Source organism: Phoenix dactylifera, chromosome 9, assembly GCF_051530095.1.
Source record: "Phoenix dactylifera cultivar Ajwa chromosome 9, Ajwa_hap1_PhDact_Kaust_v1.1, whole genome shotgun sequence".
Lineage (NCBI taxonomy): Eukaryota > Viridiplantae > Streptophyta > Magnoliopsida > Arecales > Arecaceae > Phoenix > Phoenix dactylifera.
In genome coordinates, this window is record NC_143198.1 from 8,441,997 (window position 1) to 8,463,739 (window position 21,743).

General features: G+C 37.0%; 1 protein-coding gene across 2 annotated transcripts; it reads right to left on the reverse strand.

The window, feature by feature from the left end:
• Window positions 1-214: 214 nt before the first annotated feature.
• On the reverse strand, window positions 215-21,146 carry LOC103721243 (cullin-4-like). Of its 2 annotated transcripts, XR_015968709.2 has the most exons (18): window positions 20,472-21,015; window positions 17,623-17,738; window positions 17,177-17,523; window positions 13,790-13,970; window positions 13,548-13,670; window positions 13,149-13,436; window positions 11,589-11,714; window positions 11,391-11,492; window positions 11,232-11,285; window positions 3,281-3,387; window positions 3,080-3,140; window positions 2,843-2,974; window positions 2,618-2,755; window positions 2,464-2,544; window positions 2,308-2,388; window positions 747-827; window positions 370-663; window positions 215-279 (listed from the first exon to the last, which is right to left on the reverse strand). XR_015968709.2 is itself a non-coding variant. In XM_017846210.5 (17 exons), exons 1-17 carry the CDS (start codon window positions 20,863-20,865, stop codon window positions 550-552), a joined length of 2,526 nt encoding a protein of 841 aa, XP_017701699.3. In that variant the 5' UTR covers window positions 20,866-21,146; the 3' UTR covers window positions 251-549. The 2 variants fall into 2 exon arrangements, 1 of the variants encoding a protein (XP_017701699.3); XM_017846210.5 differs by having other exon boundaries at window positions 251-663; window positions 20,472-21,146.
• Window positions 21,147-21,743: the final 597 nt, after the last annotated feature.

Here is a 21,743-nt window from a genome sequence, read left to right on the forward strand (position 1 = left end):
TCCAGCCTTTAGTGGTCGCCTCCCTCCACACCTCCCCCAAGCCAAACCCCACCACAACCGCCACCAAAATACGAAATAAATGTACCTTTCAAGCAAGACTTGATGCAGTAGAATAATTTGGTGGGAAGGCCTAGAAGAGATCTTCCATTCAGTCTGATAACCACATCCTACTGATAGTTGAAATATACTGACTAGGTTTCTCTGTGTTCTCTTTGGAAGCAAATAAAAGCATCGTCAGCAGGTTTTCATCTTTATCAAGAACAGGATGTATGGATATTGCTGCAACACATGGGAAGCACTTTTTCGAAAAAAATTACAATTGATTACTTCCACAACAAGAAGAAACAGAAGTGGAACTTGATACTTTACCGAGGTGTTACTTGGAACAAAAGGAAAAAGATGGCTAGAGTTTCCTGTACATGGTTGACATCAAGAGATTGCTAAAACCAGCGCACCCCCCCCACCCCCTCAAACAAAAGCATGACCTTGGGAGGGAGGCAGCTCCCTGATTTGCTGCCAGAAGAGGTTTACTTTAGGGTGCAAAGGGGGTCAAGCCAGGTAATTGTAGATCTGAGGATTGTTCTTGTCCCGCTCCAGGTATTCCCTATCAATGAGGCTCTCTATCCTTTTCTTCAAGTCTGCTGGTTTTATAGGAAATTTGAGCTGAAAGAACCACATGACAAAATGTCAATACAACAAAAGTGGATAAAGAAAGTGGTTCAATGATCAGATGAATATAAAGTTACCTGCTGAAAGAGCTCAGTTATTAGAAGCGTGTGGCTTAGTACTTTTCTTGTCTTCATGATGCGGACGATAGCCGCATCAACCTGAAATGAATTCAGAAAAAAAGAACAAAGGACAATGGAAATTCTCAAGGCCACATCTACATATTTAGACTTCCACCCGTCATTTGCACAAGAAAGCTTGGTCATGCAATTAGTAAGTGATGGCAGCTGTACTCAAAACAGTAAAACTTAATTAGTCAGTATGACTGGTGGAACGTATTCACAAAAATATTATAACACAAATCCCCATCCCATAAAAGTCTAGTACCCTTTTCTGCACAGTATCCAAAATTAAAAAATTTACATCCTTATAATTCCTCTTTGGTCTTCCCCATTTCTCCAACTATTCAGACTAAATAACAGATAACCAGACATCCTTCAGGTGGCATCCAAGATTTCAGCCAATAACATACTCCTTCAAATGATCTTCTTACCAAATTTCTACCTAGTCTAACTCTTGATCTTCCAATATTTGTCCACCATCACTTCATATCCTCAAACCTGCTATGCTCATATTATGTTTATTGGCTCTCCTGGCTAAGAAGTCTGGATGATGTTTCATTGTTACATGACAGCTCAAAGTTGCATCTCCTCTTCATCTACTTCCCCTGTGGAATAGTTTGGGATAGCAGAAGCTATTTTGAAGGATTCGCTTCTCCCTTGTCTCCAACCATTCATAAATCTGCGTACCTCCATGTTCCTAATGCGCTCCTCATTTAACAATTTATGAGAACATCTCCTTTGTCTCAACCTAATTCACTTCCACGAAGTATTTATCATTCCGCTTCTTTATGCACTGATTCAATCCATTATCTCTTCTTTTCTACATTTTTTCCCTCCTTGAAGTAATGTGTCTCATGTCATGTAATCCATGTCATTTTAACCAGGACTCAACTCAAAACTTGACATGCTGTGGAGAGTTGCTTCTTAGCATACGAGCCCTCCAACTAGTTTTCCATATCACAAATCAGGCCCCTTTTTCCCACAGTTGCTTTTGCTAAGAAGTTTGCTCCAATCCATTGAGGGTTGGTTCTAGGTTGAGACTTAGTCCCGTATAAACTCCTAAAACTTCTGTTAAAACATACTGCAATTCATAAAGCCAAACTATAATCTTGGGATAAGACATGTGGGTTAATATATGAATATCATTTTCTCATTTATATTTTCTTACCAAAATCACCAAAAGCCAAATATTTACTTCACAGGCCTTAGCCTCCCATTTGTAAAGTTTATTTCCTCTACACCTTTAATCAGAGGAAAGTTTGCATCTTTCAGACAATAGAATTATATAACTAAATTTTTAAGAACAGAAGGCAGTGCAATACTAATAGCATTTGGTTGAACATGTCTCAATCTTTAACAATACTTCCTATAGTAAATCTAGTGTGCAATTTTTCTCCCATATACTCAACTATATGTTCATTTCTTTTAGGAGCTCATTCCTCACTCATGCATTTTGACATATAGCAAAAAGAATTTTAACAGGGCAAGTCTTTTTACAGTCAAGACAGTTCAAACAAACCTGATATTGACGGTCTTGGAATACCCTTTCAGTGGTGCTGGTGTTCTCTTCCACTGTCTCCTTCATTTGAATTGCATTCACCTGGTAACATGACATGTTAGCTCTAGTTGCACGCATGAAATTCCACAGTACTGATTTTAACAGAGAAAAGCTTGCCTTAATGCGGTAGAGAGGAGCACTGAATTCTTCATTAAATACAAATGCATCATCATCCTCTACTTCCCTTCCTTTAGGGATCTGTAATGTGCAGAGCATTTGAATAAAACAACTGGGCCAATAGAAAGAAACAGATCTGGAATGAGGTCTGCACCTTTTGGAGAACTCGGACTTTGCCACATGCAAGTGACTGCAAAGTCCTTCTCAGTTCTTTATCATCAATGCCGGTTGAGTCTTTAATATCTTGGAAACTGAGCTTTTGAGTGTCATTGAACAGCATTAATACAACAGTCTGGAACATGGATGAAGCCATAAAAAGTTGAGAAGCAGGTCAAATTAAAGACTAGTGGAATCAAGTGAAGATCAAAGACAGACCAACCTGGAATAATGACACTGCCAATTCCTTTTTGCCTTTTGGAAATTCTGCTTTTAAAACACATTGACCTAATGAATTTTGCCACATCAAGCGCCTCCCACTGTACTTACTCAAATAGAACTCCTTAAATATATCCTGTAATGGTGCTCAGCATAAAAGAATCATAAAATAACTCCTCAAGAAAAGCCAGGTAAAAAGCATGAAGAAGAGATGCATAGCACACATTGCCAGTGACCTAACCTGATAAACATTCAGTTCATGTGGAAGCCGAACATCCATCGGAGGATATGTTGGCCAATACCTATAAAGCACCAGAAAAAAGAAAATTGCATAAAATTACAAACTGAAGTCAGAAATAAGAATAGTACACTGTATCTTTATCATCATCTCACATATCAAAGACCTAAATCTTATGACTGACATAAAATGAATGATACCCACCCGGTCGTAAGGACATGAACACTCATCTCAATACCAGTTGGAAGTTTTGTCCTGGCTTGAGATGATTGCTTAAAAGAATCATTAATCTCTTTCGATAACTCGATGTCCTGAGAAAATATCAGCATGAAACTATTATAAAAAACAACTAAGAAGATGGTGAGCACTCAGCATAGTTACAAAACCAAACTGGTAATTGCAGATAATCAATAAATAATTTATAAATAATTAAAAGCAATGGGTCAACAATTTCCTTGCAGCTGTCAGCCATAGCACGCCAAATAATAGAGAAACTACTTGAAACTGTAAAACATTAAGTCACGGCATATTAATTAAAGGGACGTCTTTCCCCACCCAGTGCCTTCAGGCTTTATAAAGATGCTTCTGTCTCCACACGTGCACTGTTTATAGAGAAAAGGGATAGCGACGGATATCAGCTGTGGGTGTTCACTGCTATCTATCCTAAGAAAACATAAATATACTTGAACCTCAAGACCTCCTTCACAGTCTCAAACTGGTCCAAATTGAAAGCTTACAAGGGAAAAAAAAAAACTTATGATTGACAGAGATCCTAGAATCTGTATCCACTGAATCAACAAGGTCTCCACTTCTTGGGACATCCATTGCCCTCTTTCTCATACATCGAGTATTCATGGGGAGAAAGCAAAAATTAATTTGTACAATATGCAAGAGACAGAAACAGAGCTTTCAACCTGCAAGCAAGGTCGAGTCCCCATCAACTAATGAATATTCCATGGTATCAAATGATTCAGATACTCAAAAGATTTTTTTGACATTGTCTACACTGACAAGTCCAATAATAGTAATAGAAACTGATAAAGGGTCTACCAAATGACACAGAAAGAAATCCCCAGGAATGCCAGACAGATCAAATGGAACCATATGTAATGCCCTAACCATACAACATCCATTTATGACGACTTGTATAGTTGAGCTAAACACATTTTACCTTACAACTATGCAGATGCATATGATAGTGGTTTCAAAAACAGTTGAAACAGGGTGGTACAACCAGTACAATACCGTTCCAGCATGAACCAGCATTGGTACATGTGCCAAGACACCAAAATTACCATATCAGTGCATACTGTTCCTTACCAGTGCATATCGGAGATAGCATACTAGCTGTACCATCGATGGTTTTTCAATTTTGTGTAAACTGTCGATTTCAGTATACACCATCAGTACCAATACCATATTGATACCATACCTTTCTGATGGAAGAATAACACATGATTTGATACCCGTATTTAAAACCTTGCATATGATCTTTCTAGAAGCAAAGAATTTGTGGAGTTTTCTTAGAAATACATAGAAGATATTGAGCACCTAAAGAAAATTGTCACTAATCCCCCCATGTATAAATTAGAAAAGTTCAATAATTAGGCTGTAGATTTTTCAAGTGTGCCACCTTGTGCTTTCTCTAAGGAACGTCATCTCATGTTATTTAGCAAGTTGCCATCTCATACTTATTTAAGGATTCCCATCTCATGCTTGACCTCCCACCTTAATGTTACCCACTAAACTACAACTCCTACTTGATGCCACCTCATGCTGGTTTCTGAAATGACATCTCATGCTTATCCTTATTAAAAAACAGCCACCTCATGCTGGGAAGGCAGCCACCTAGCAACACCTTGGCTTGACAACCAACTACTACCCACCCTCACATCGCATGCTCAGAGGCCATATATAAACAGGAGGGTACTGCCCTCTTTCTTCTGGTTCGCAACTCCAGAAATCCGGGCCAACTAAGATAGCACCTAATAAACAAAAGAAATAAATTAAAGAATTGCAAAAAGCTAGAGAGAAAAGAAAAGTTGTGTGAACCTTTAAAACATATTTTGCAGTTATGTATCCTTACATAGTTTATTTATAGTATTGATTCTCTAATTTCTACATATTATCTTTGTACTCAATTTATTGAAGTAGAACACTTATCTCTACCAGACTTCTATCAAGAATCATTGAATTAATAGTCTATGTTATTCATGAAATATGAAACTATTTGCACAGAATGCTAAATTTGGGTTTCAGTATCCCATTTATGAATAAAATTCTGATTTCTAGTTGCAAATCTTTATGGTTTTAAAGGTGACATTCAGGTTTCAATGTAACAAATGAACTTTATTTTGACCTTTACTTGAGAATTCATTGTACACTATCAACTGTTGCAATTATATATACCTTCTTGTACCCCAATGAGATGTATGTTTCAGGCATGTTAGGAGCGCAAAGAATGTTTATTTTGACTTAAACCACATGGCGCACAAAGCGTTAGATTGCAATTAGGAATATAAATGCTCCTTACTTTGTTTTCTTTAGTCGAATGTAGTTTTAAGAGACTAGGATTGGCATAGTTAAATCAATGGTTAATATATGTATGATAAAGTCTTGGCCATTATATATCAGGTTGAGGCCATCCCAAGAGATGGAATTTGAATACAAAAAAAAAAAATAGTGTCTTCTTTTCTGTCCCTAGTCTTCCTTTCTTTTACTTTGAGGCTTGAGACTTGCCTCGATCATGGATTAAATGGCCCAGTAGTCTGGTTATGTTTCCAATGCAAAATTGTGTGTAATTCTGAATTTATCTTCAAATATGTACATACATTACATATATGAAAAAAAGTTTAAATGAAGGAACTCATCTACCCCAGATTTCAGGATAGCAAAACCACCAATACCATTTTCCTAATTATCATTCCTATTGCTTTTATCCAGTTCCAATTACAAGAAGATTACATCACCTCTGGCCAATTAAATTGCTCATATTAGAAAAATAACCAATACCAGAATTATTTGAAATTATTACATGTTTCCTAGTATATATACGATATTCAAAGCTTCAAAGAAAAATATTTACATTCTTGGAAAGGAGCATAAGTCACTTCATGGGAAGTCGCTTCAAGATACTTCACCCACTCAACCAGTTAGCACCATTTCACGTGTTGATAATAGATATTTAAGTCCGAAACTCATTTACACACCATTTAACTGTCTAAAATTACCAGAAAATAAAACAAGATGGTCCCACTTTTGTGGCCAGAAACTATCCTCAAAACCGTATCCTGATAAAACATGTTTGTTTGCTATACTGAAGCTAGAAATTGTTTCGTACTTAAAGGAGCTTTAAAAAAGATGTTATTGGACATTTTTTTAACATAAACAATCCCTAATTAACTAAAATTAAAAGTAAAATTGGAGAGCTTTCCTTGGAGTAAAATTGTTCATCTAAAATCAAGGTGAACAAAAAACGGCATTCTAAATCTGTTTTGCCATAAGGACTTCCGGAATTTGTAAAATGTTTACATTTAGAAATTTAGAATTTGTAAACAGTTATTACAATCATGATTCATGAATGTTAAATACTTTCTCATCTAACTAATCAAAAGATACAAACATCTAAAGACATCTAAAAAGACTTTCTTTTAACTTTGACCACATATTGGCCAGTATGAATTTCTAAACACATTTAGGCACGTTGGTTCCAAGTAAGTCCAAAAAGTGCACTAGACAGCTAAACTCTAGAAATTGGCATACCTTCCTTGTGACTTTTCGGTGTTTCTTTATTATTTTCCCCTCTGTCCGTGCAAGTTGATACGGTTTGACAAATAAGATGTCTTTAAAGCCAACCTTTTTACAGGTTTTATAACACTATATTCGTTGTAGCCCAGCATAAATGAAACAGTACAATTTTGCACCATTGACTAAAGTTGAAGTATTTATTTCTTATATTCATCATGTAGTTGTGATCCATTGGATCTTATAAGTTTTGGCCACCATTTTGTCACCTAATCATTGTTGGTAATATTTTGTTCTCACTATCAATTTCCACCCATGTATAGTGGAAATCATTCTTCATATTAGAAAAGTTAATAGCATATGACCTCAATCACAACATTAAACCAATATTTCAAGTGCTTATTCCAGGGTGCATGCTATGCATGCCTGCTCACATGCCACATAATGGCAAAATGAAAAATGATAATAATAATAATAATAGCTTATTTAATTACAAATATTTCAAAGAAACAAATTAAGTGGCATCTTGCTGATCCTTGCTAAGCTTTGATAGTGGCCTGACTGAAACAAGCTGGCACTTGAAACTTTGCATAGAAGACATATTGAAGAACATGGCATTTCTTTGTCTTCACGCATGCATTTCTTTGTCTTCATATGCATCAACAGCATGGAAAAGCTAGTATTGGATTTTGATAACATCTTGGACATAACTAATATTTTAAGGAATCATATGATGAGTCCCAAATTCCATTACCATAATCCAGCCATGTCATCCAACAGATTAGGCCTCCATATATATATATATAGTAAGCACATTCCATGCTTCATAAACCCCTATTTTCATCAACTAAGAATGCAATCCAACCATCAATAAAGCAACTCTCTGATAACAGTCACAACAAAGGAAACAATGGAAAGGAGGAAGAATATGATGAAAGAAGGAAAGAAAAAAGCCTCTACTGCCTAAGTAAGTAGACTAGAGAACCACAAGACTGAAAATGCCAACAAAAAAGACCCTAGAGTGTAAATTGGCCATGGTCTAAGCAGCATACCCTAAATAAGCACCTAGGTAGACATATTAACTATGTAGTTTTTTTTCCCGCCGCAGAGGAGGGGGGGGGGGGTGTTGTCGAGAAAAAGACATAGGGGTTGTCGAGGAAAAGGGGAATAAAAGACAAAAGGAAAAGGAGAAAAGGAGGGGTTAGCAAGTGAAAATTGGCTGATAAAGGCCAAGTCATAAGGGACATAGGGGTTGTCGAGGTTTCAGGAGACATCAAGCATGGAAGTGCCTAGGCAAGAAAGGCACTAGAGTGTCATGGCTAAATAAGATTGAAACAAGAGTAAAGCCCAGCAAGTTCAGAGGAGAAGAGTAAACAATGGGAAAAGAAAGAAGACAAATAATAAGGACAGCAATTCTTAATCTAGGTTTTGTTCCGCTATATTTGTTATTACGTTGGACTAGAATTAGCCCCTTCATTTTCCAAACCTTCGAACCTAAAAGCCTAAGCCCAACATCACCTGATTTCAGGTTAGCCCAATAGTCTTTAGGCCATACTTCTCTCTCACAACTTTCTGCCTCACCGCATATGCCCCATCAACTAATGTCTTCCATACTTTTGACATCTGTTACTTACTCCAGCCTACTAAAAGGGTTATAGGAGACACCAGGGAAACCAAAACATACCAAAAGAAAGCACAAAACTCATAAAAGAAAAGGATGACCCGCAAAGAAAGAAAGAATGAAATGAAAGAGGAAATACTATAGAATATTGTCATTCGCCACACCATCCACTTTTATACTTTTTGTTCCCCCTTATAGAGGTTGTTCTTGGTAAGTAAGTATCTATTAACCACAATTCACAACCCAAGAGTAAAGGTGATAGCCTTGAAAGAGCTTCAGATATAAAGTGCTTGTAAAGCTGATTCTACTAGTCAATAGACCATCCCCAATCAATGGAAATGAAATGGAAACCGTTGACATGTTACCTTTAGTCACATATCCCCTAAAACTCAAACATCCACTACAAGTAGATGTTAATTTGAAGGAGCTTTCAAAGGCAATTTCTTTGAATTCTATATATTCTTCTGAAACATATAGAGAAGATGATTCAAACCATAAGCACCTCACCCAATTCCCAGGTGGTGGCCATCAGGGTACTAGGTACCTAAAAATGCTTATAGTAAAACAACCAGCAACACCACCATCATCACATCAATGGAAGGCCTTGGCGATTTTCATTGATGGAATGCAGCCTGTTTTTGTTCTATCTCACCTAGCTACATAATCGTCAAGTAACTTGAAAGTGTGCATACCCCAGATTAGAAAGAAAGAAAGGAGCAAGAACCACCAAGGACACCATGATGAAAAGAATTACTACACTGTTTCAATGTTATTCACCAATGCCAAAAAATGCAATCCTCATACGGATCCATAAATACATGATGCCTCATTATAGTTCATGTTTTAAATATTTTTAGCTTCATGGAAGGTTTGGGTGTCTTAAGTTTGGGTGCCTACCTAGTGCTTTGATAAGGGGAGAACACTCCTTTTCATACAAAATATTGCATGAGAAGTAACAGTAACGTGTGACAAGAAAAATGCATAAATATTCAAGGTGAGGCAATAGAACCACATATCATGCATTGTCAAATGCCATGAACTTTCTCCACTTTGATCTGAATCCCTTCCATGGAAGGACCATAACCTTCATGGACTACCCTTAGAAGAAGATATCGAATTAATATGAGAAAAACAACCCTTTGTGCCACTGATAATAAGACACTCCAGCAATATTTTGCCTAAAATGATTCCTTACCAGGACCCTTAACCCTTAATTCCATAGCCAGCTACCAAGCAAAGCCAAGACAATATCAGTCATCTCCTTTACACGATTACCCTCCCTTATAATATGACAAACAAAATATCATTCTTTGCAGGAAACCATACTGTTCCTTTTTCATTTCTCTCCTATTACAGCATCAATTTGACCTCTCTAATTGGTTAATATCACGCGCCATGGCCTTGGCAAAGGCAAGTGTATATCAATAGCACGGGCCCAATGAGAATTTGACCTTCCAACCTATGCATGAAGCTTCACATTCACCTCACTAGTATCAACATCTCTACAACGGCCTCCTAGTTATTTCCTCAAAGATACCCATATCACGAAAATAAAGGCTACATGAATAGGCAGCCATACTATCAGCAATGAAGGACCCACTTGGTATAACTCATGTTTTCTATTTTCATTTTCAAAAACCAGGAAAAAAAATAAACTAGACTGAACAACATGTGTGATAAAACCCTTTTGTTTCTTCAAATTGCTTGGAAAATCTTTAGAGCTTTCGGAAGCAAAGATTTATCCACAAGGAGTGAAAATAGAAGCAAGGACAGCAGAAGTTTCATACAAATGCTATCTCCAACATCAATCTCCAAGTGATATTCACTAATCTGTGTAGAAGCAAAAATACAAAAACAACAAAAATCGCAAACAAGCCCTAAGTTAAACAAAATTCGGCATATAGCAAAGAAATATACCACATCATAGATTAATCAATAGATAGATCAATATGTGTAGCAGACATGTACAAGGTGAGTGAAACAACTAAAAAGACAATCCAAAGGAGCATAAGTTCTGTACTTAAAATGAATGGGTTCTAGAAAGTACCAATTCATTGATTAGTAAATCTATCATCATCAAAAGAAAATAGGAGCATATCTATCTTTAAAGTTAAACCTTCAAAGAACAAGACTTGTCCTAAAGTTTGTTAGCAAAATAGCACTCACAGATTGGTATCAACCATTCTTAGTCACAATAGGTGGAATGCCGAGAAAAGAGACAAATCAGATATCCAGTAATGTCAATAATTCAAATCACATAATTTTGAGCAGTTATAAAACCTCAAGTTCATCTGTAAATCAAAACAAAAGAATATGTAAAGAAGACACACTATACAACTTCAAGTCAAGAGTAGTTCACAGGCTGAAAGCTGGCAACACCATCCAAACGAACTTCAATTTGTTGTTAACTAATGATAAATAAGTTTCCTCTAAAGTCAATGAAAAAACATTATTATGACAGTACAGCACCCTGGATAAAGATTTATGGTCCCAGCTAGAAAATGTGCACATAATTGCAACAGACAAGCATAGTGTAGCGACTCAGGACCTCCCCCAAATAAACGCCCAAGCAGGCCCTCACGCACAACCATCTTTTGATATCATGAATAAGTACAGAAAAAATCATACTCAGATGCCGTTAAAGCTTCAAATCTATATCAATCTTCCCTATTTAAGCTTTAACAAAGAGAATGCAGCCATGTTTTACACCAATCAATAAGCGACTAAGCAGTCATAGCTTCAGATGATTAAACTCCCTAAACTATGAAGATATGGATTGAGATTGCATACCTTGAACATTCCTTCAAGTTTATTTGTGAATTGACTTCCACACTCAGTTTTGAGCTAAAAAGAAGATAAATTGCATGTTAGAAATATTGAGAAAATGTCAAAAACTAAGTTTAATCTTTCAGCAATCTTTTAGCAACATTTTCAAGGACATATTATTACCTTAGAAATCATTGACTTTTCAGCATCAATTGATGCACTCTTGCCCAACAATAATCTTTTTGCAAGATCCTTTTTATAGAATGCCTCAAAGACATCTTTTCCCTGCAGTCATGAGAGAAAATAGGTTCCTTCTATTGGTACATTCTTGCAGCATAAATTGGAACCAACGACTAGAAGGAAATTATCTATGTAGCTTACTTGAATAAACCTAAACAAAACCAACACTTTATCAAGTGTACCCTCCAACTCTTCTTCGGATGTACCCTTGTTTCCAGCACGAAGCTTCTCATCCAGAAATTTTGCGATCAGTTCAGCTGGTCTATTCTGTTATATAAAAAATAACAAAAGAAGCTTTTATTTAATAATTTGGATTGAGCAATATCAATGAAACATCAAATTGAGCAGGGGCAAATTACTTTGAGTTAGTGAATGGTTCATATATTTGCATCTCAAATTGTGGCAGTATGGCACAAGTTTATGATTAAACGGTATCAGGAACTTTAAGTGATTCTGGAGATCATTACCACCAAAAATATAGATGCAAATGGAGCAAAGATAAAGCTAATATTAAAAATGTTGCATTGTTTTCTGTTGGTAAATGGTATTTGTCATAGGGGAATGGCCGTAAGAATTAGGTAGTCAGAAGAATTGAAACAGGAGGAAGTTCCAAAGTTCAGGTTTAGCATCAGAAAGATCAAAATAAATTATCAACTGAAGTTGTTTCGATATATGATTTTATCCAGTTCCTATTTCATTTATCATCCCTGATTCGGAAGTCACCTGAAACTAATTCAGCAATCATAAAGGTCTGGCAGTAATAACAAAAATGTATGAAGACCCATCACCAATCAGGTTTGCCACCAAACAGACTCATCTGCTTTTGGTATAAGACAGACTACAAATAATCTATTGTAAGTTCCTACAAGGTTCACATTTTCTCTTATAGAAAAGGAAGATAAATCTTATTTAAGGAGAAAAGGATGCCATTAGATATGATGCTAACAACACAATTGACATACAAGTAAAAAAGAGCTGTCTGCCAGGTGTGTGATATGGGAACTGAGGCATCTCTACAAAAATCAGTTCTAGTTTATGCCGAAAGAATATAAAAACAGTTTACTACGTAATTGGCTAGAAGAATTTTGTTAAGCAGCATAGAACAGAATCTACAGGAAATGGAAATTAAGCATCAGAAGAGAGCTGTCAGAACAGAAGAGAGTATAAAAAGAATAGCTCAAATCCAACCTATAACACAGCTTATTTTTCAGCACACTTTTGAGCAGTATGGTGGTTATTCACCACTACCTGGAACTGAACCCAGGACCTCTCCCCTGGAGAGCTGGATGCCAACCAGCTGAGCTAACAGCTGTTTGTAGCTTGGTTTTCATCACATAATTTTAACTGAATACACAAGAGCTGAAAGTTACAAACACAGAAAAAGTTGCCACCTGGACAATTTCCCAGGACATCTAAATGAAAAGAGTATTCGAGAGAAACCACAATGTTCCGCTGAACCAAATAGCATTCCAAAAAGACTATATTTAGCAATATATCTGTATTTTTCTGACACCATAGATTAACCTAGAAGCAAATTCCTTCAGACTGCTCAAGATCTCTTGCAATATTCTTAAAAAATTCCAACTTCACTTCCATATTACAACAAAATGAAAGTGACCAACAAGAAGCATAAGAAAACAAAAATTAGAAAACAGATAAAGTAGCTGTCATTAAGCAATCACGGTGGAAGCATGCACGGACCTGACGAAGGTTAATGAGATGCTCAAATGAATCCTTTATGGTATTTGAAAAAGCTTCATTTCTGAAGAAACTTTCTTCCCAAATTGTATCAAGAGATGCTTTAAACTCTAAAAGATAGGAAACCAAATCTTTGTCTTTCTCTTCATCCATAATAATACCTTGCCCAGTACCCCGAATATACGAGCTAAGAGCTTGTCTTAACAGCTCCAGAGCATTAACCCTCTGAAAGAGCATGTACATTCTTTGAAGGTCCTTGACTCGATTCGCTTCCATGAGCATTGTAAATCCCTAAATGTTAAAACTATAGATATTAGGAGAGCTGACTGTGAAAACAACGGATAGGGTTTTGCAAATTCAATTAAAAAATTTTAAAAAAAAGGAAGGTAGAACAGGCATCACCTTGTCAAGAATTGCAGATGTGTGTCGTTCCAGGAGTTGTTTTTCAGCAGTTGCTACAAGGGGCTTCCTTGTATTTGCATCTAAGTAGAGCAAGCATCTTTCATGTTCCTCGTGTAGCCTTGACTGCAAGTTTGTACCAATGAATTTTCTTGAATAAGATATGAAATCAAAAATGACAGTGCCTAGAAGTTAACATATTAAAGACAAAAGAAGAAAATAAACAAGAGAAAAGACCAAATTACCTCCACATGCTTCAAATAGTCTGGAACATCTGATTGTTGCATATATTTCACACCTTCAGCAGCGTAAAACTCAGAAGTGCATTCCAGAAAGGGCTTTTCAAAGCTTTCTGTGTAAATTCCAAGAGCCGTAAACATCTTTAAAAGATGACTGAGTACTGTCCTATCAATAGCTTCACCTAGTCTGGTCAAAACAAAAACAACATTAGATGGTACCAAAGGAATTATACTGACAATCAACACAATCTAGCACAAGGTTGTACATTTAGTTTAAAAAACAGAACTTTTAACAGGAAGCCTTAATTACATGGGGTAACTTCCCATCTTTAGACACTGCCAGTTTAGGTTTAATCAAAACAACCCCCTATATTTCACAATGAAATTTCAGTAGGTTTGAAGAAGATTGGTCCTCACTCTCAAAAAGTAGTCACCAAACTAAAAATCATCATAAAGAGTAAAGGATAGAAAAAAAGCTACAGAAAAAGGATAATAAGCTTTATCCCTCCAAGATGGTGTTCATTGCACATCACAACTCTCAAGAGGGCTACAGAAAAGAACTAGACAAAAGTTTCATGACAAGCTGTCTCCAAGATGAGCGCGAGTAACCATCGTGCATATTCTACCAGTATCTGTGGCTTATTCCAGTTTGTGTGTTATCGAGAGCTACTCAAAAAGTATAGTATAATATAATAATACCAAATTTTACTTACAACAATATAAAAAAGGAAACAAACTTAAAAACAGCAAAAGCAAACCAACTATGAAACAATTTAAAACGCATACTTAAGTTAGTCAGTTAGGTGCCTCCTGGGTTACCTGGTAGTTGATACATCATGAGGCGATAACAAGATGATCTTCCCTTAGTTCATACATGTTACACGTTCATTAAATTACTTACTGACATGAAACATCTAACATAATATGTGATACATAAGTTCCATAGGTTGCATTGCAGAGGGCTCAGATTATATATCTTGGGCACTCATTAAAGAACTGAGTGTTTGATTCATTGCACCTAAAATCCTCATGCTGCAGATTAGGTGTGAATGCTCAGTTTGCTTACAAAGTCTCTATTGTGCATGATGGCCATAGGATGGTAATTGCATTTCTTGATCATCAAGATATAAGGACGAAAAGTTGACTTGAGAGCAAATACTAGGCAAAACAGCACTATCAGGATTCAGGATGTACAGCAAGGTGTTCACAACACACCTTAAAGAAACTGTATCAAAGGTTGGATCGCAGCATTAAATTTACAGAAAATAATGTCAAATGAGATATGGTACGGCAATTTTTTTGTTACAAGTGTTCTCATGAAGAATTTTTTCTTCTAAATTGAATGGAGCACAAAGAGTAAATGCATATGAACAAAACTGGTTATGGAATAGATAAAAAATTTTATATAACTTGAAGGACCAATAATGTTATCGCATTTCATACAGAGAAGGAACATTGAATGAAGGGAACTTAACATGCTGTCTTGTTATGATGTAATAATTATACCATATTCCTGACTTAATTTAATTAAATCAGATCTGCCGAATCACTAAATGTCAATTGTAACTTATAGCCCTTAAGGGCCTGTTTGGATACATATATTTTCTGTCGTATTTCATGGGAACCAGGTGCTCCATGGGAATCAGGTGCTCCATGGAAATTCTAAACTGTAAGGGAAAAATTTTTGAAACAGCCATGTGGATCCAGTCTCTATTGTTATAAACAACCATGGTAAATAGGAGATTTCATAGGGATAAAAAAAAAAAAATCCACCAACTGTTCATTTTTCCCCATATATTGTGTGACAAAGCCCACCAACTCCCCGGGCCTCTCTGTTCCTCTGATCCACTCCAAACACTCCAAATGGAACCCCTTCCTTCAACCACCTCATTATCGAGGATTGCTAGAAAGAATGATGGCCACATATCTAGCCGCCATTCAAAGAACCCCCTCCTAGGAGGCCTTTCTTTCTATCCATGGCTATTGATTATTGTAACCCACTCCCAACCCATCCTACTAGTCATGCATCTCTTTTCCTGCTTCTAGTCGCGCCTAGATCTCCCACCCTTCTTTTCTCTCTTGTGTGTGAGAAGTGGAGGAGGATGAGGAAAGTTCAAATGCGTAGAAAGGGGTGACGAAGGGAAGAAGGGAGAGTTGTGATCGATGAAAATGTATTATCAATCCATTTATGTGTTGAATATAATATTTAATTTTTTTATTTTTTGAAAGTAAATTTGGAGTTTTTTAACAAATTTGAAGATTCTTTGATTAATATAACTTAGCAGCCAATTTATAAAAGTGAGTTGATTACAAATATTGAAATCAAATTATATATTACATCATGCATCTTTTGGTTTAATCTAGCTAAACTCAAGCAGAAAGTGTTATGCTTAATCATTCATTTTATTGATTTTAATTTTAAATTTTAGAGAAATTTTAAGATAAAAATGTAACTAATTAATTAAGAAGAAAAGAAGATTTTAAGTTGGGCTGATAATAGGTATGGTGCAGCAGTTCATGCAAGATCTAACTTTGGCTAGAGTTCTGGACATCTAGTTTTGATTTTAGCTGCTTTAATTGTTTTCCTTTATTTTTTACAATCAACAAAACAGCAAATGGCTAAAGATTCCCAAGTAAATTTTTTCATGGGATCTTGCTTCACTATTACACAAGTTGTATAGTTTCTTAATCATTTGGTAATATGTTCCCGTGCATCCAAACAGGCCCTAAAATGAAATCTCATTCTCCACCTACGCAGGCAATGTTAAGCATAAAGATGATGCAAAATGTCCCTTCAATCTATCTAAAGTAAACAGCTAGTGAAGGAAGATAGGAGTCATGCTAAAAAAAGTATTAAGCCATTAAAAATAATAATAATGAGGTCGCAAATTGGCTAATGAAAGCTGATATCCAGCCTCTCCTAGGAAAAGGAAGGAGCAGTAGTTTGCTACATGGGTTTAGAAACCTGTGGCCAAGTAATGGAGATGGTTGAGAAAAAGGAGAGTCAGAGGAAGGGAGGGAAGCAGAGTGGGGTGCAAGGATATAGTGGACAGCCTTCATGGTCCTATAATATGCATCCTTCGTCTTGTGTTACTTTGATTTTTTTCCCTGCTGATGTTATTATTCCCTGAATACTATATTACTATCTTTTGTTATGCCTACAAATTGGTTTGGCAATCCCATTCCCATATTAATCCAATCCTAGCTATGAGAAGATAATTTTAAGATATGGACCTGCCTAATAATCTTAATTTTCACCTAATAGGTTCAGTTCAAGAAACCATATACTATCAAAAAGCACAATAAATTTCCACCTTGCATATTAAAATGCATGAGTTCTTCCCTAGAATGCAATTAGCATACAAATTTGAAGATTCAAAAATTTGAACATACCTCTCCCTCTCAATTAACCTCAAAAGGCCAGTGACAATCTTGTGTTCAACTTCAGAACATAAAGAGAGATGCTTCCGAAACAATTGCAACCCCATGTCCCACAATGACCGAACATTTGGGGTTTGCTTGACATAAGTTCTATCAAGATATAAGGCAATACCACGTATCATCAACATCTGGTCACAAAAATCCTGCCAGCATTTTTCTACTAATGATAAAAATACAACCAAGTCAGGGCTCTGGCCGACCAATGAGGATAGTGTTGCCGAAATATGTACTTCACATTCCTTCTGTATACGTTGATAAAGATTTCCTCCCATCTTGTGTAGACAAAGATCACTGACAGCCTGTGTTGAGAAAAGGAAAAAAATGATCACTCTACATCATAAATAAAAAAAAAGAGAGATACCATGGCTCACAGAACAAGCTAACATTGCAAAAACCACCTGATAAAGCTTTTCAGAGTCACATGGATCTGGCTGCTTCAAAAATATAGCTGTAATAGCAGACTTCAAAGTTGCCCATGTATCCTCTTCAAAATTTTTTGGCAGAGTTGGCTTACCTATATAACAACAAAAACAAAACAATATCAAATTGTTAGAATAAAAACTAGAACAAGAAAATTTTAAAGAAGTTTTACAGGTCATGAATGAACAAGCAAGTTTATAAATAAGGTGATGAACCTCTTAGTGTGAATAATTTGTGCTCCTCAGTATATACTCTGTTTCTATGTTAAATTTCTGATTTAGTTTCTTCTGATGCAACTAATATTTATACAATAAACAAGAAATCAAAAACATCAAGCTAATTATACATGTTAACATTGTCAATTGTACACAAACAAATAAAGAAATCTAAAACAATAAATCAAATTGGTGGAACATTGACCAGATAAAGGAACAAAAAGGGTTACATGTTAATTATACACAAACACAAATGTTAATTATACATGTTAACATTGTCAATTCTCTAAAATAAAATTTGCCTCATTTCCTTACCTCTCTCTTTTCTTCTAACCTTGTAAAATAAAACAACTCATAATTTTATTTTCTCCAAATAATTTAAAAGAATTTTTTCAAAGATCAATCCTTTCTGAAATGACATATGAAATAACTATCTAATTTTTTTTGCTCTTTATTTGTTCCTATCAGTTCTTCCCCTTTTGCTTCATTTCTCTTCTCTTTCCTCCTCTACTAATTTGAAACCATTTCAACATGCTCTAGAAAATTAAATTACATTTAAATATCCAAAAATTACATTTAGATTACATTTAAAATACATTGCAACTAGCATATGTAATCTGTTTCCATTGCAGCACCACATGACTTCATACAATATCCTTCTCCTGGCTAATTAGACTACTCAGAACTTCAAGAACATATTAGTCCAAATCCCAGTTTCTCGAGTTTTAAAGACATTTGATTTTGACAAATGGTCATATTTAGACTGGTCTTATTGTATTACCAACATTTGCCTCAAGGTTTCTTTAGTTCCTTCTACATGCCATACAGGCTTTAAACATTCACATACATTTTCCCTGATGCATAAGAGGTCTCATTACATGAAAAGTCAAATTGTGCATGTTGGAGAGATGAATATTATATTCTCGCTCTATAGAAGATTCCCCAGCATTGAAACCAACAAAGAAAGGATTGCCCCTAATATATAACTTGTGAAGGCTACACCAGATGTTATTTGAAGAAGTGCACAAAAAGAAATCTGATAGTTATAACTCGTAATCTGGAAATTAGAATTAAATGTTTTATAAAAATCTATATGTCCATCTCCATGTTTAGTTTCTTAGAGTCTTGAGTCATTTATCAAATCGTAACCAGCATAGCAAGCTAGCATTTGAGAAGTTCTTTCACATACCGACTGAACAAAAGCAAAGGACAAATATATGGATGTGCTAAAGTCAAATGAAAAAAATATAACTTAATTAAATTGCAAAATAATTTTTCTTATCAAGATCATGTTTTAAAAGAAAAATGATAATCTTAAAAGATATTGCATCCAAATAAAATTATAAAGACATCATTAAAGAGACTGCTCTGCAAAGACTGATCAAGGACAGAACCATGTCAAAGATGAACCATCTACAGTACCAGCAAGTATACAGGTACTAAAAGATCAGTGGCTTAACCCTGTAGTTTTAATATCTGAGGACCAAAAATAGAATGCATATCTTTAAAAATTAAAAGTAGAAAGCACTATAAGTATTTCAGTAGGCTTACCAGTGCTAGCCTGAATTAAACAAAACAAGGAATTGCTTTCTTAAAAGTAAAAAGAAAACCTTCGACATTATTCACTGAAACCCTAGGTGAAGAGCAACTAGCAAGGAACTCCTACGAATCTTCCCAAGGGTTATACATCAACCTGGGCCAGTCTGGCAAGTAAAAACCATGCCTCAGAGCACAAAACTGAGGCGCAAGCCCAATTACCACCGTGAATTTTCCAGTTTTTAATACAAAGAATCACAGATTTAATTTCCTCCATAAAAATATGCATATCTTAGGATTAAATTAGTTATTCACATATAGAAAATAAGGAAAGATTATAGAAGGATCAATTAAGGAGAAATCTGTATGCAACAAACATAGATAAAGCAAATAAATGCTGGCCACACCACCGCCAGCAAACTCATCAACAACAGAAGTAATGGCAAAGATGACTCTCCTACGTGGGCGAGCATTTAAATATCAGTGGCTAAACCCACACCTGAGCTGTTAGGACCAAAAACTAAGGGATTCCCAATCTTTGAAATTAAGAAGTACAAAACACTATGAGGATTTAGCTACAGTGCCAGTCTGAATCAGATAGAAAAAATAGCACCCTTGCAGGAAACTTTGAATTTTTTGTTGTAACTTGTAACCGTAGGTGACGACGAACCCACCCAGCAAAAATTCCTAGGAATGCTCCCCGAGGAATATATAAATCAACCTGGTTCAGACTCCGAATAAAAAACCACCGCTCCGGGGATGTAACTGAAGTGTAAGAAGAAGAAGATGAGCCACTCACCATTGTGAATTTAACTGAACTGTAGGAAGACGAACATCCGCCACTGGCCATTGTGAATTTTCCAGTTTTAAATCCGACAAAGCGCAGAATCAGATACCCCCAGTAAAATTAGGTTCATGATGGGATTAAAAAAGAAATTCACGCAGAGAGACTAAGAACAGATTATTGAAATGATCGATTAAGGGGAAATCTTTACGAGGGTAGAAAAACAATCAGATCTTTGGGGCTCGACCATCTGGAATCGAAGCGAGAAAAGAACCAACGAAAGAGGAGCTACCTTTAACGAGCTTGATCACAAGCTGCTTCTTAGCCGATGGCTGGGGAGGGGTGGCCTTCTTCCTCGACAGGTTGGCGGCGACGCCGGTGGTGGTGATGTCAGTGGATGCGCCGGCCTTGAGGTCGTCCTGGTCCACGAGCATGGAATCCTCCTCCTCCGCCGGCTGGGCGGTGGCGGGGTCGAAGCGAGTGGGATGGAGATGGAGACCATTCTTCTCCCTCTCGACGGCGGCGGCGGCGGCGGCGGCGGAGGGCGGCTGGCACTTGGCCTTCTTCATGGAGGAGGAGGAGGCGGCGGAGGGGGAGAGGGGTCTTCCGATGAGTCCGCCGGATGAGCTGCTGCCGTGGGTGGTGCTGCCGCCGCCGCTGGAGAAGGGCCGCTTTGCGTGAGTCATCAATCAATACAAGAAGCGCATGGCGAGGATTCGAGCGAGGAGAAGGGGAGGAGGTGGGGGGATGAGAGAGAGCTCCGAGGCGGAGATCGGGGTAGAGGGGATGAGGGCAGAAGGAAGGGGAGGAATCGGGGAGGGAGGGAGAAAGAAAACGGGAAAAATTGCTCCATTCGATCCCCTTTTATTAGAGGGGAAATAGGGTGGGGTTAGTGGTCGGGGCCCGGCGGGACCCGGGTCTCGGGACTGGCTCGGGCCGGCGCGAGGACACCGGCACCGCACGTAATGGGCTCCATTTATTAGTTTATTTATAATTTATGATTGCAGGACTAGAAGCCTGGACGCCGAAGCGTCTGACGATGCACGTATGGGGGTAAGACGTGATGTTTCTAAATTGGAGTAAACCTTGGCATTTTCCGACTCCATTGCAACTTTAGGAAAACTGTACCATGCAAGCCTGCCTCATTGATGACGGCTATTGCCAAAATAAAATTTTTATAAAAAATTATTTATTGTTTAATAACTATTTTTTTAAAATATTTGTCAAACTTGATATGGAGCGGGCATACGACAGGATGAGATGGGAGTTTGTGCGGCGATGCCTGGAGGGATTTGGATTTCACCCACAGTGGGTTAGATGGGTGCTCGGTTGCATATTGTTCCCGTCCTTTGCCTTATTGGTTAACGGCTCACCATCGTGTTTCTTCGAGTCGTCGGTAGGATTAAGACAGGGTTGCCCTTTGTCACCACTTTTGTTCATTCTATGTGCTGATTCCTTGTCCCGTGCACTCAGACAGGCCGTCCATGAGCAGGAGTTGGAGGTCTATGGCCCGGCTGCTGGGACGACTAGGGTCTCGCATTTGTTATTCGCTGATGATTGTATA

Coding starts and splice junctions, on each gene's coding strand:
- LOC103721243 (XM_017846210.5), bottom strand. CDS start 20,865: ATGACTCACGCAAAGCGGCCCTTCTCCAGCGGCGGCGGCAGCACCACC. Junction 13,437..13,547: donor CATCTGCAATTCTTGACAAG/GTGATGCCTGTT, acceptor TTTAACATTTAG/GGATTTACAATGCTCATGGA. Junction 664..746: donor TAACTGAGCTCTTTCAGCAG/GTAACTTTATAT, acceptor TGGTTCTTTCAG/CTCAAATTTCCTATAAAACC.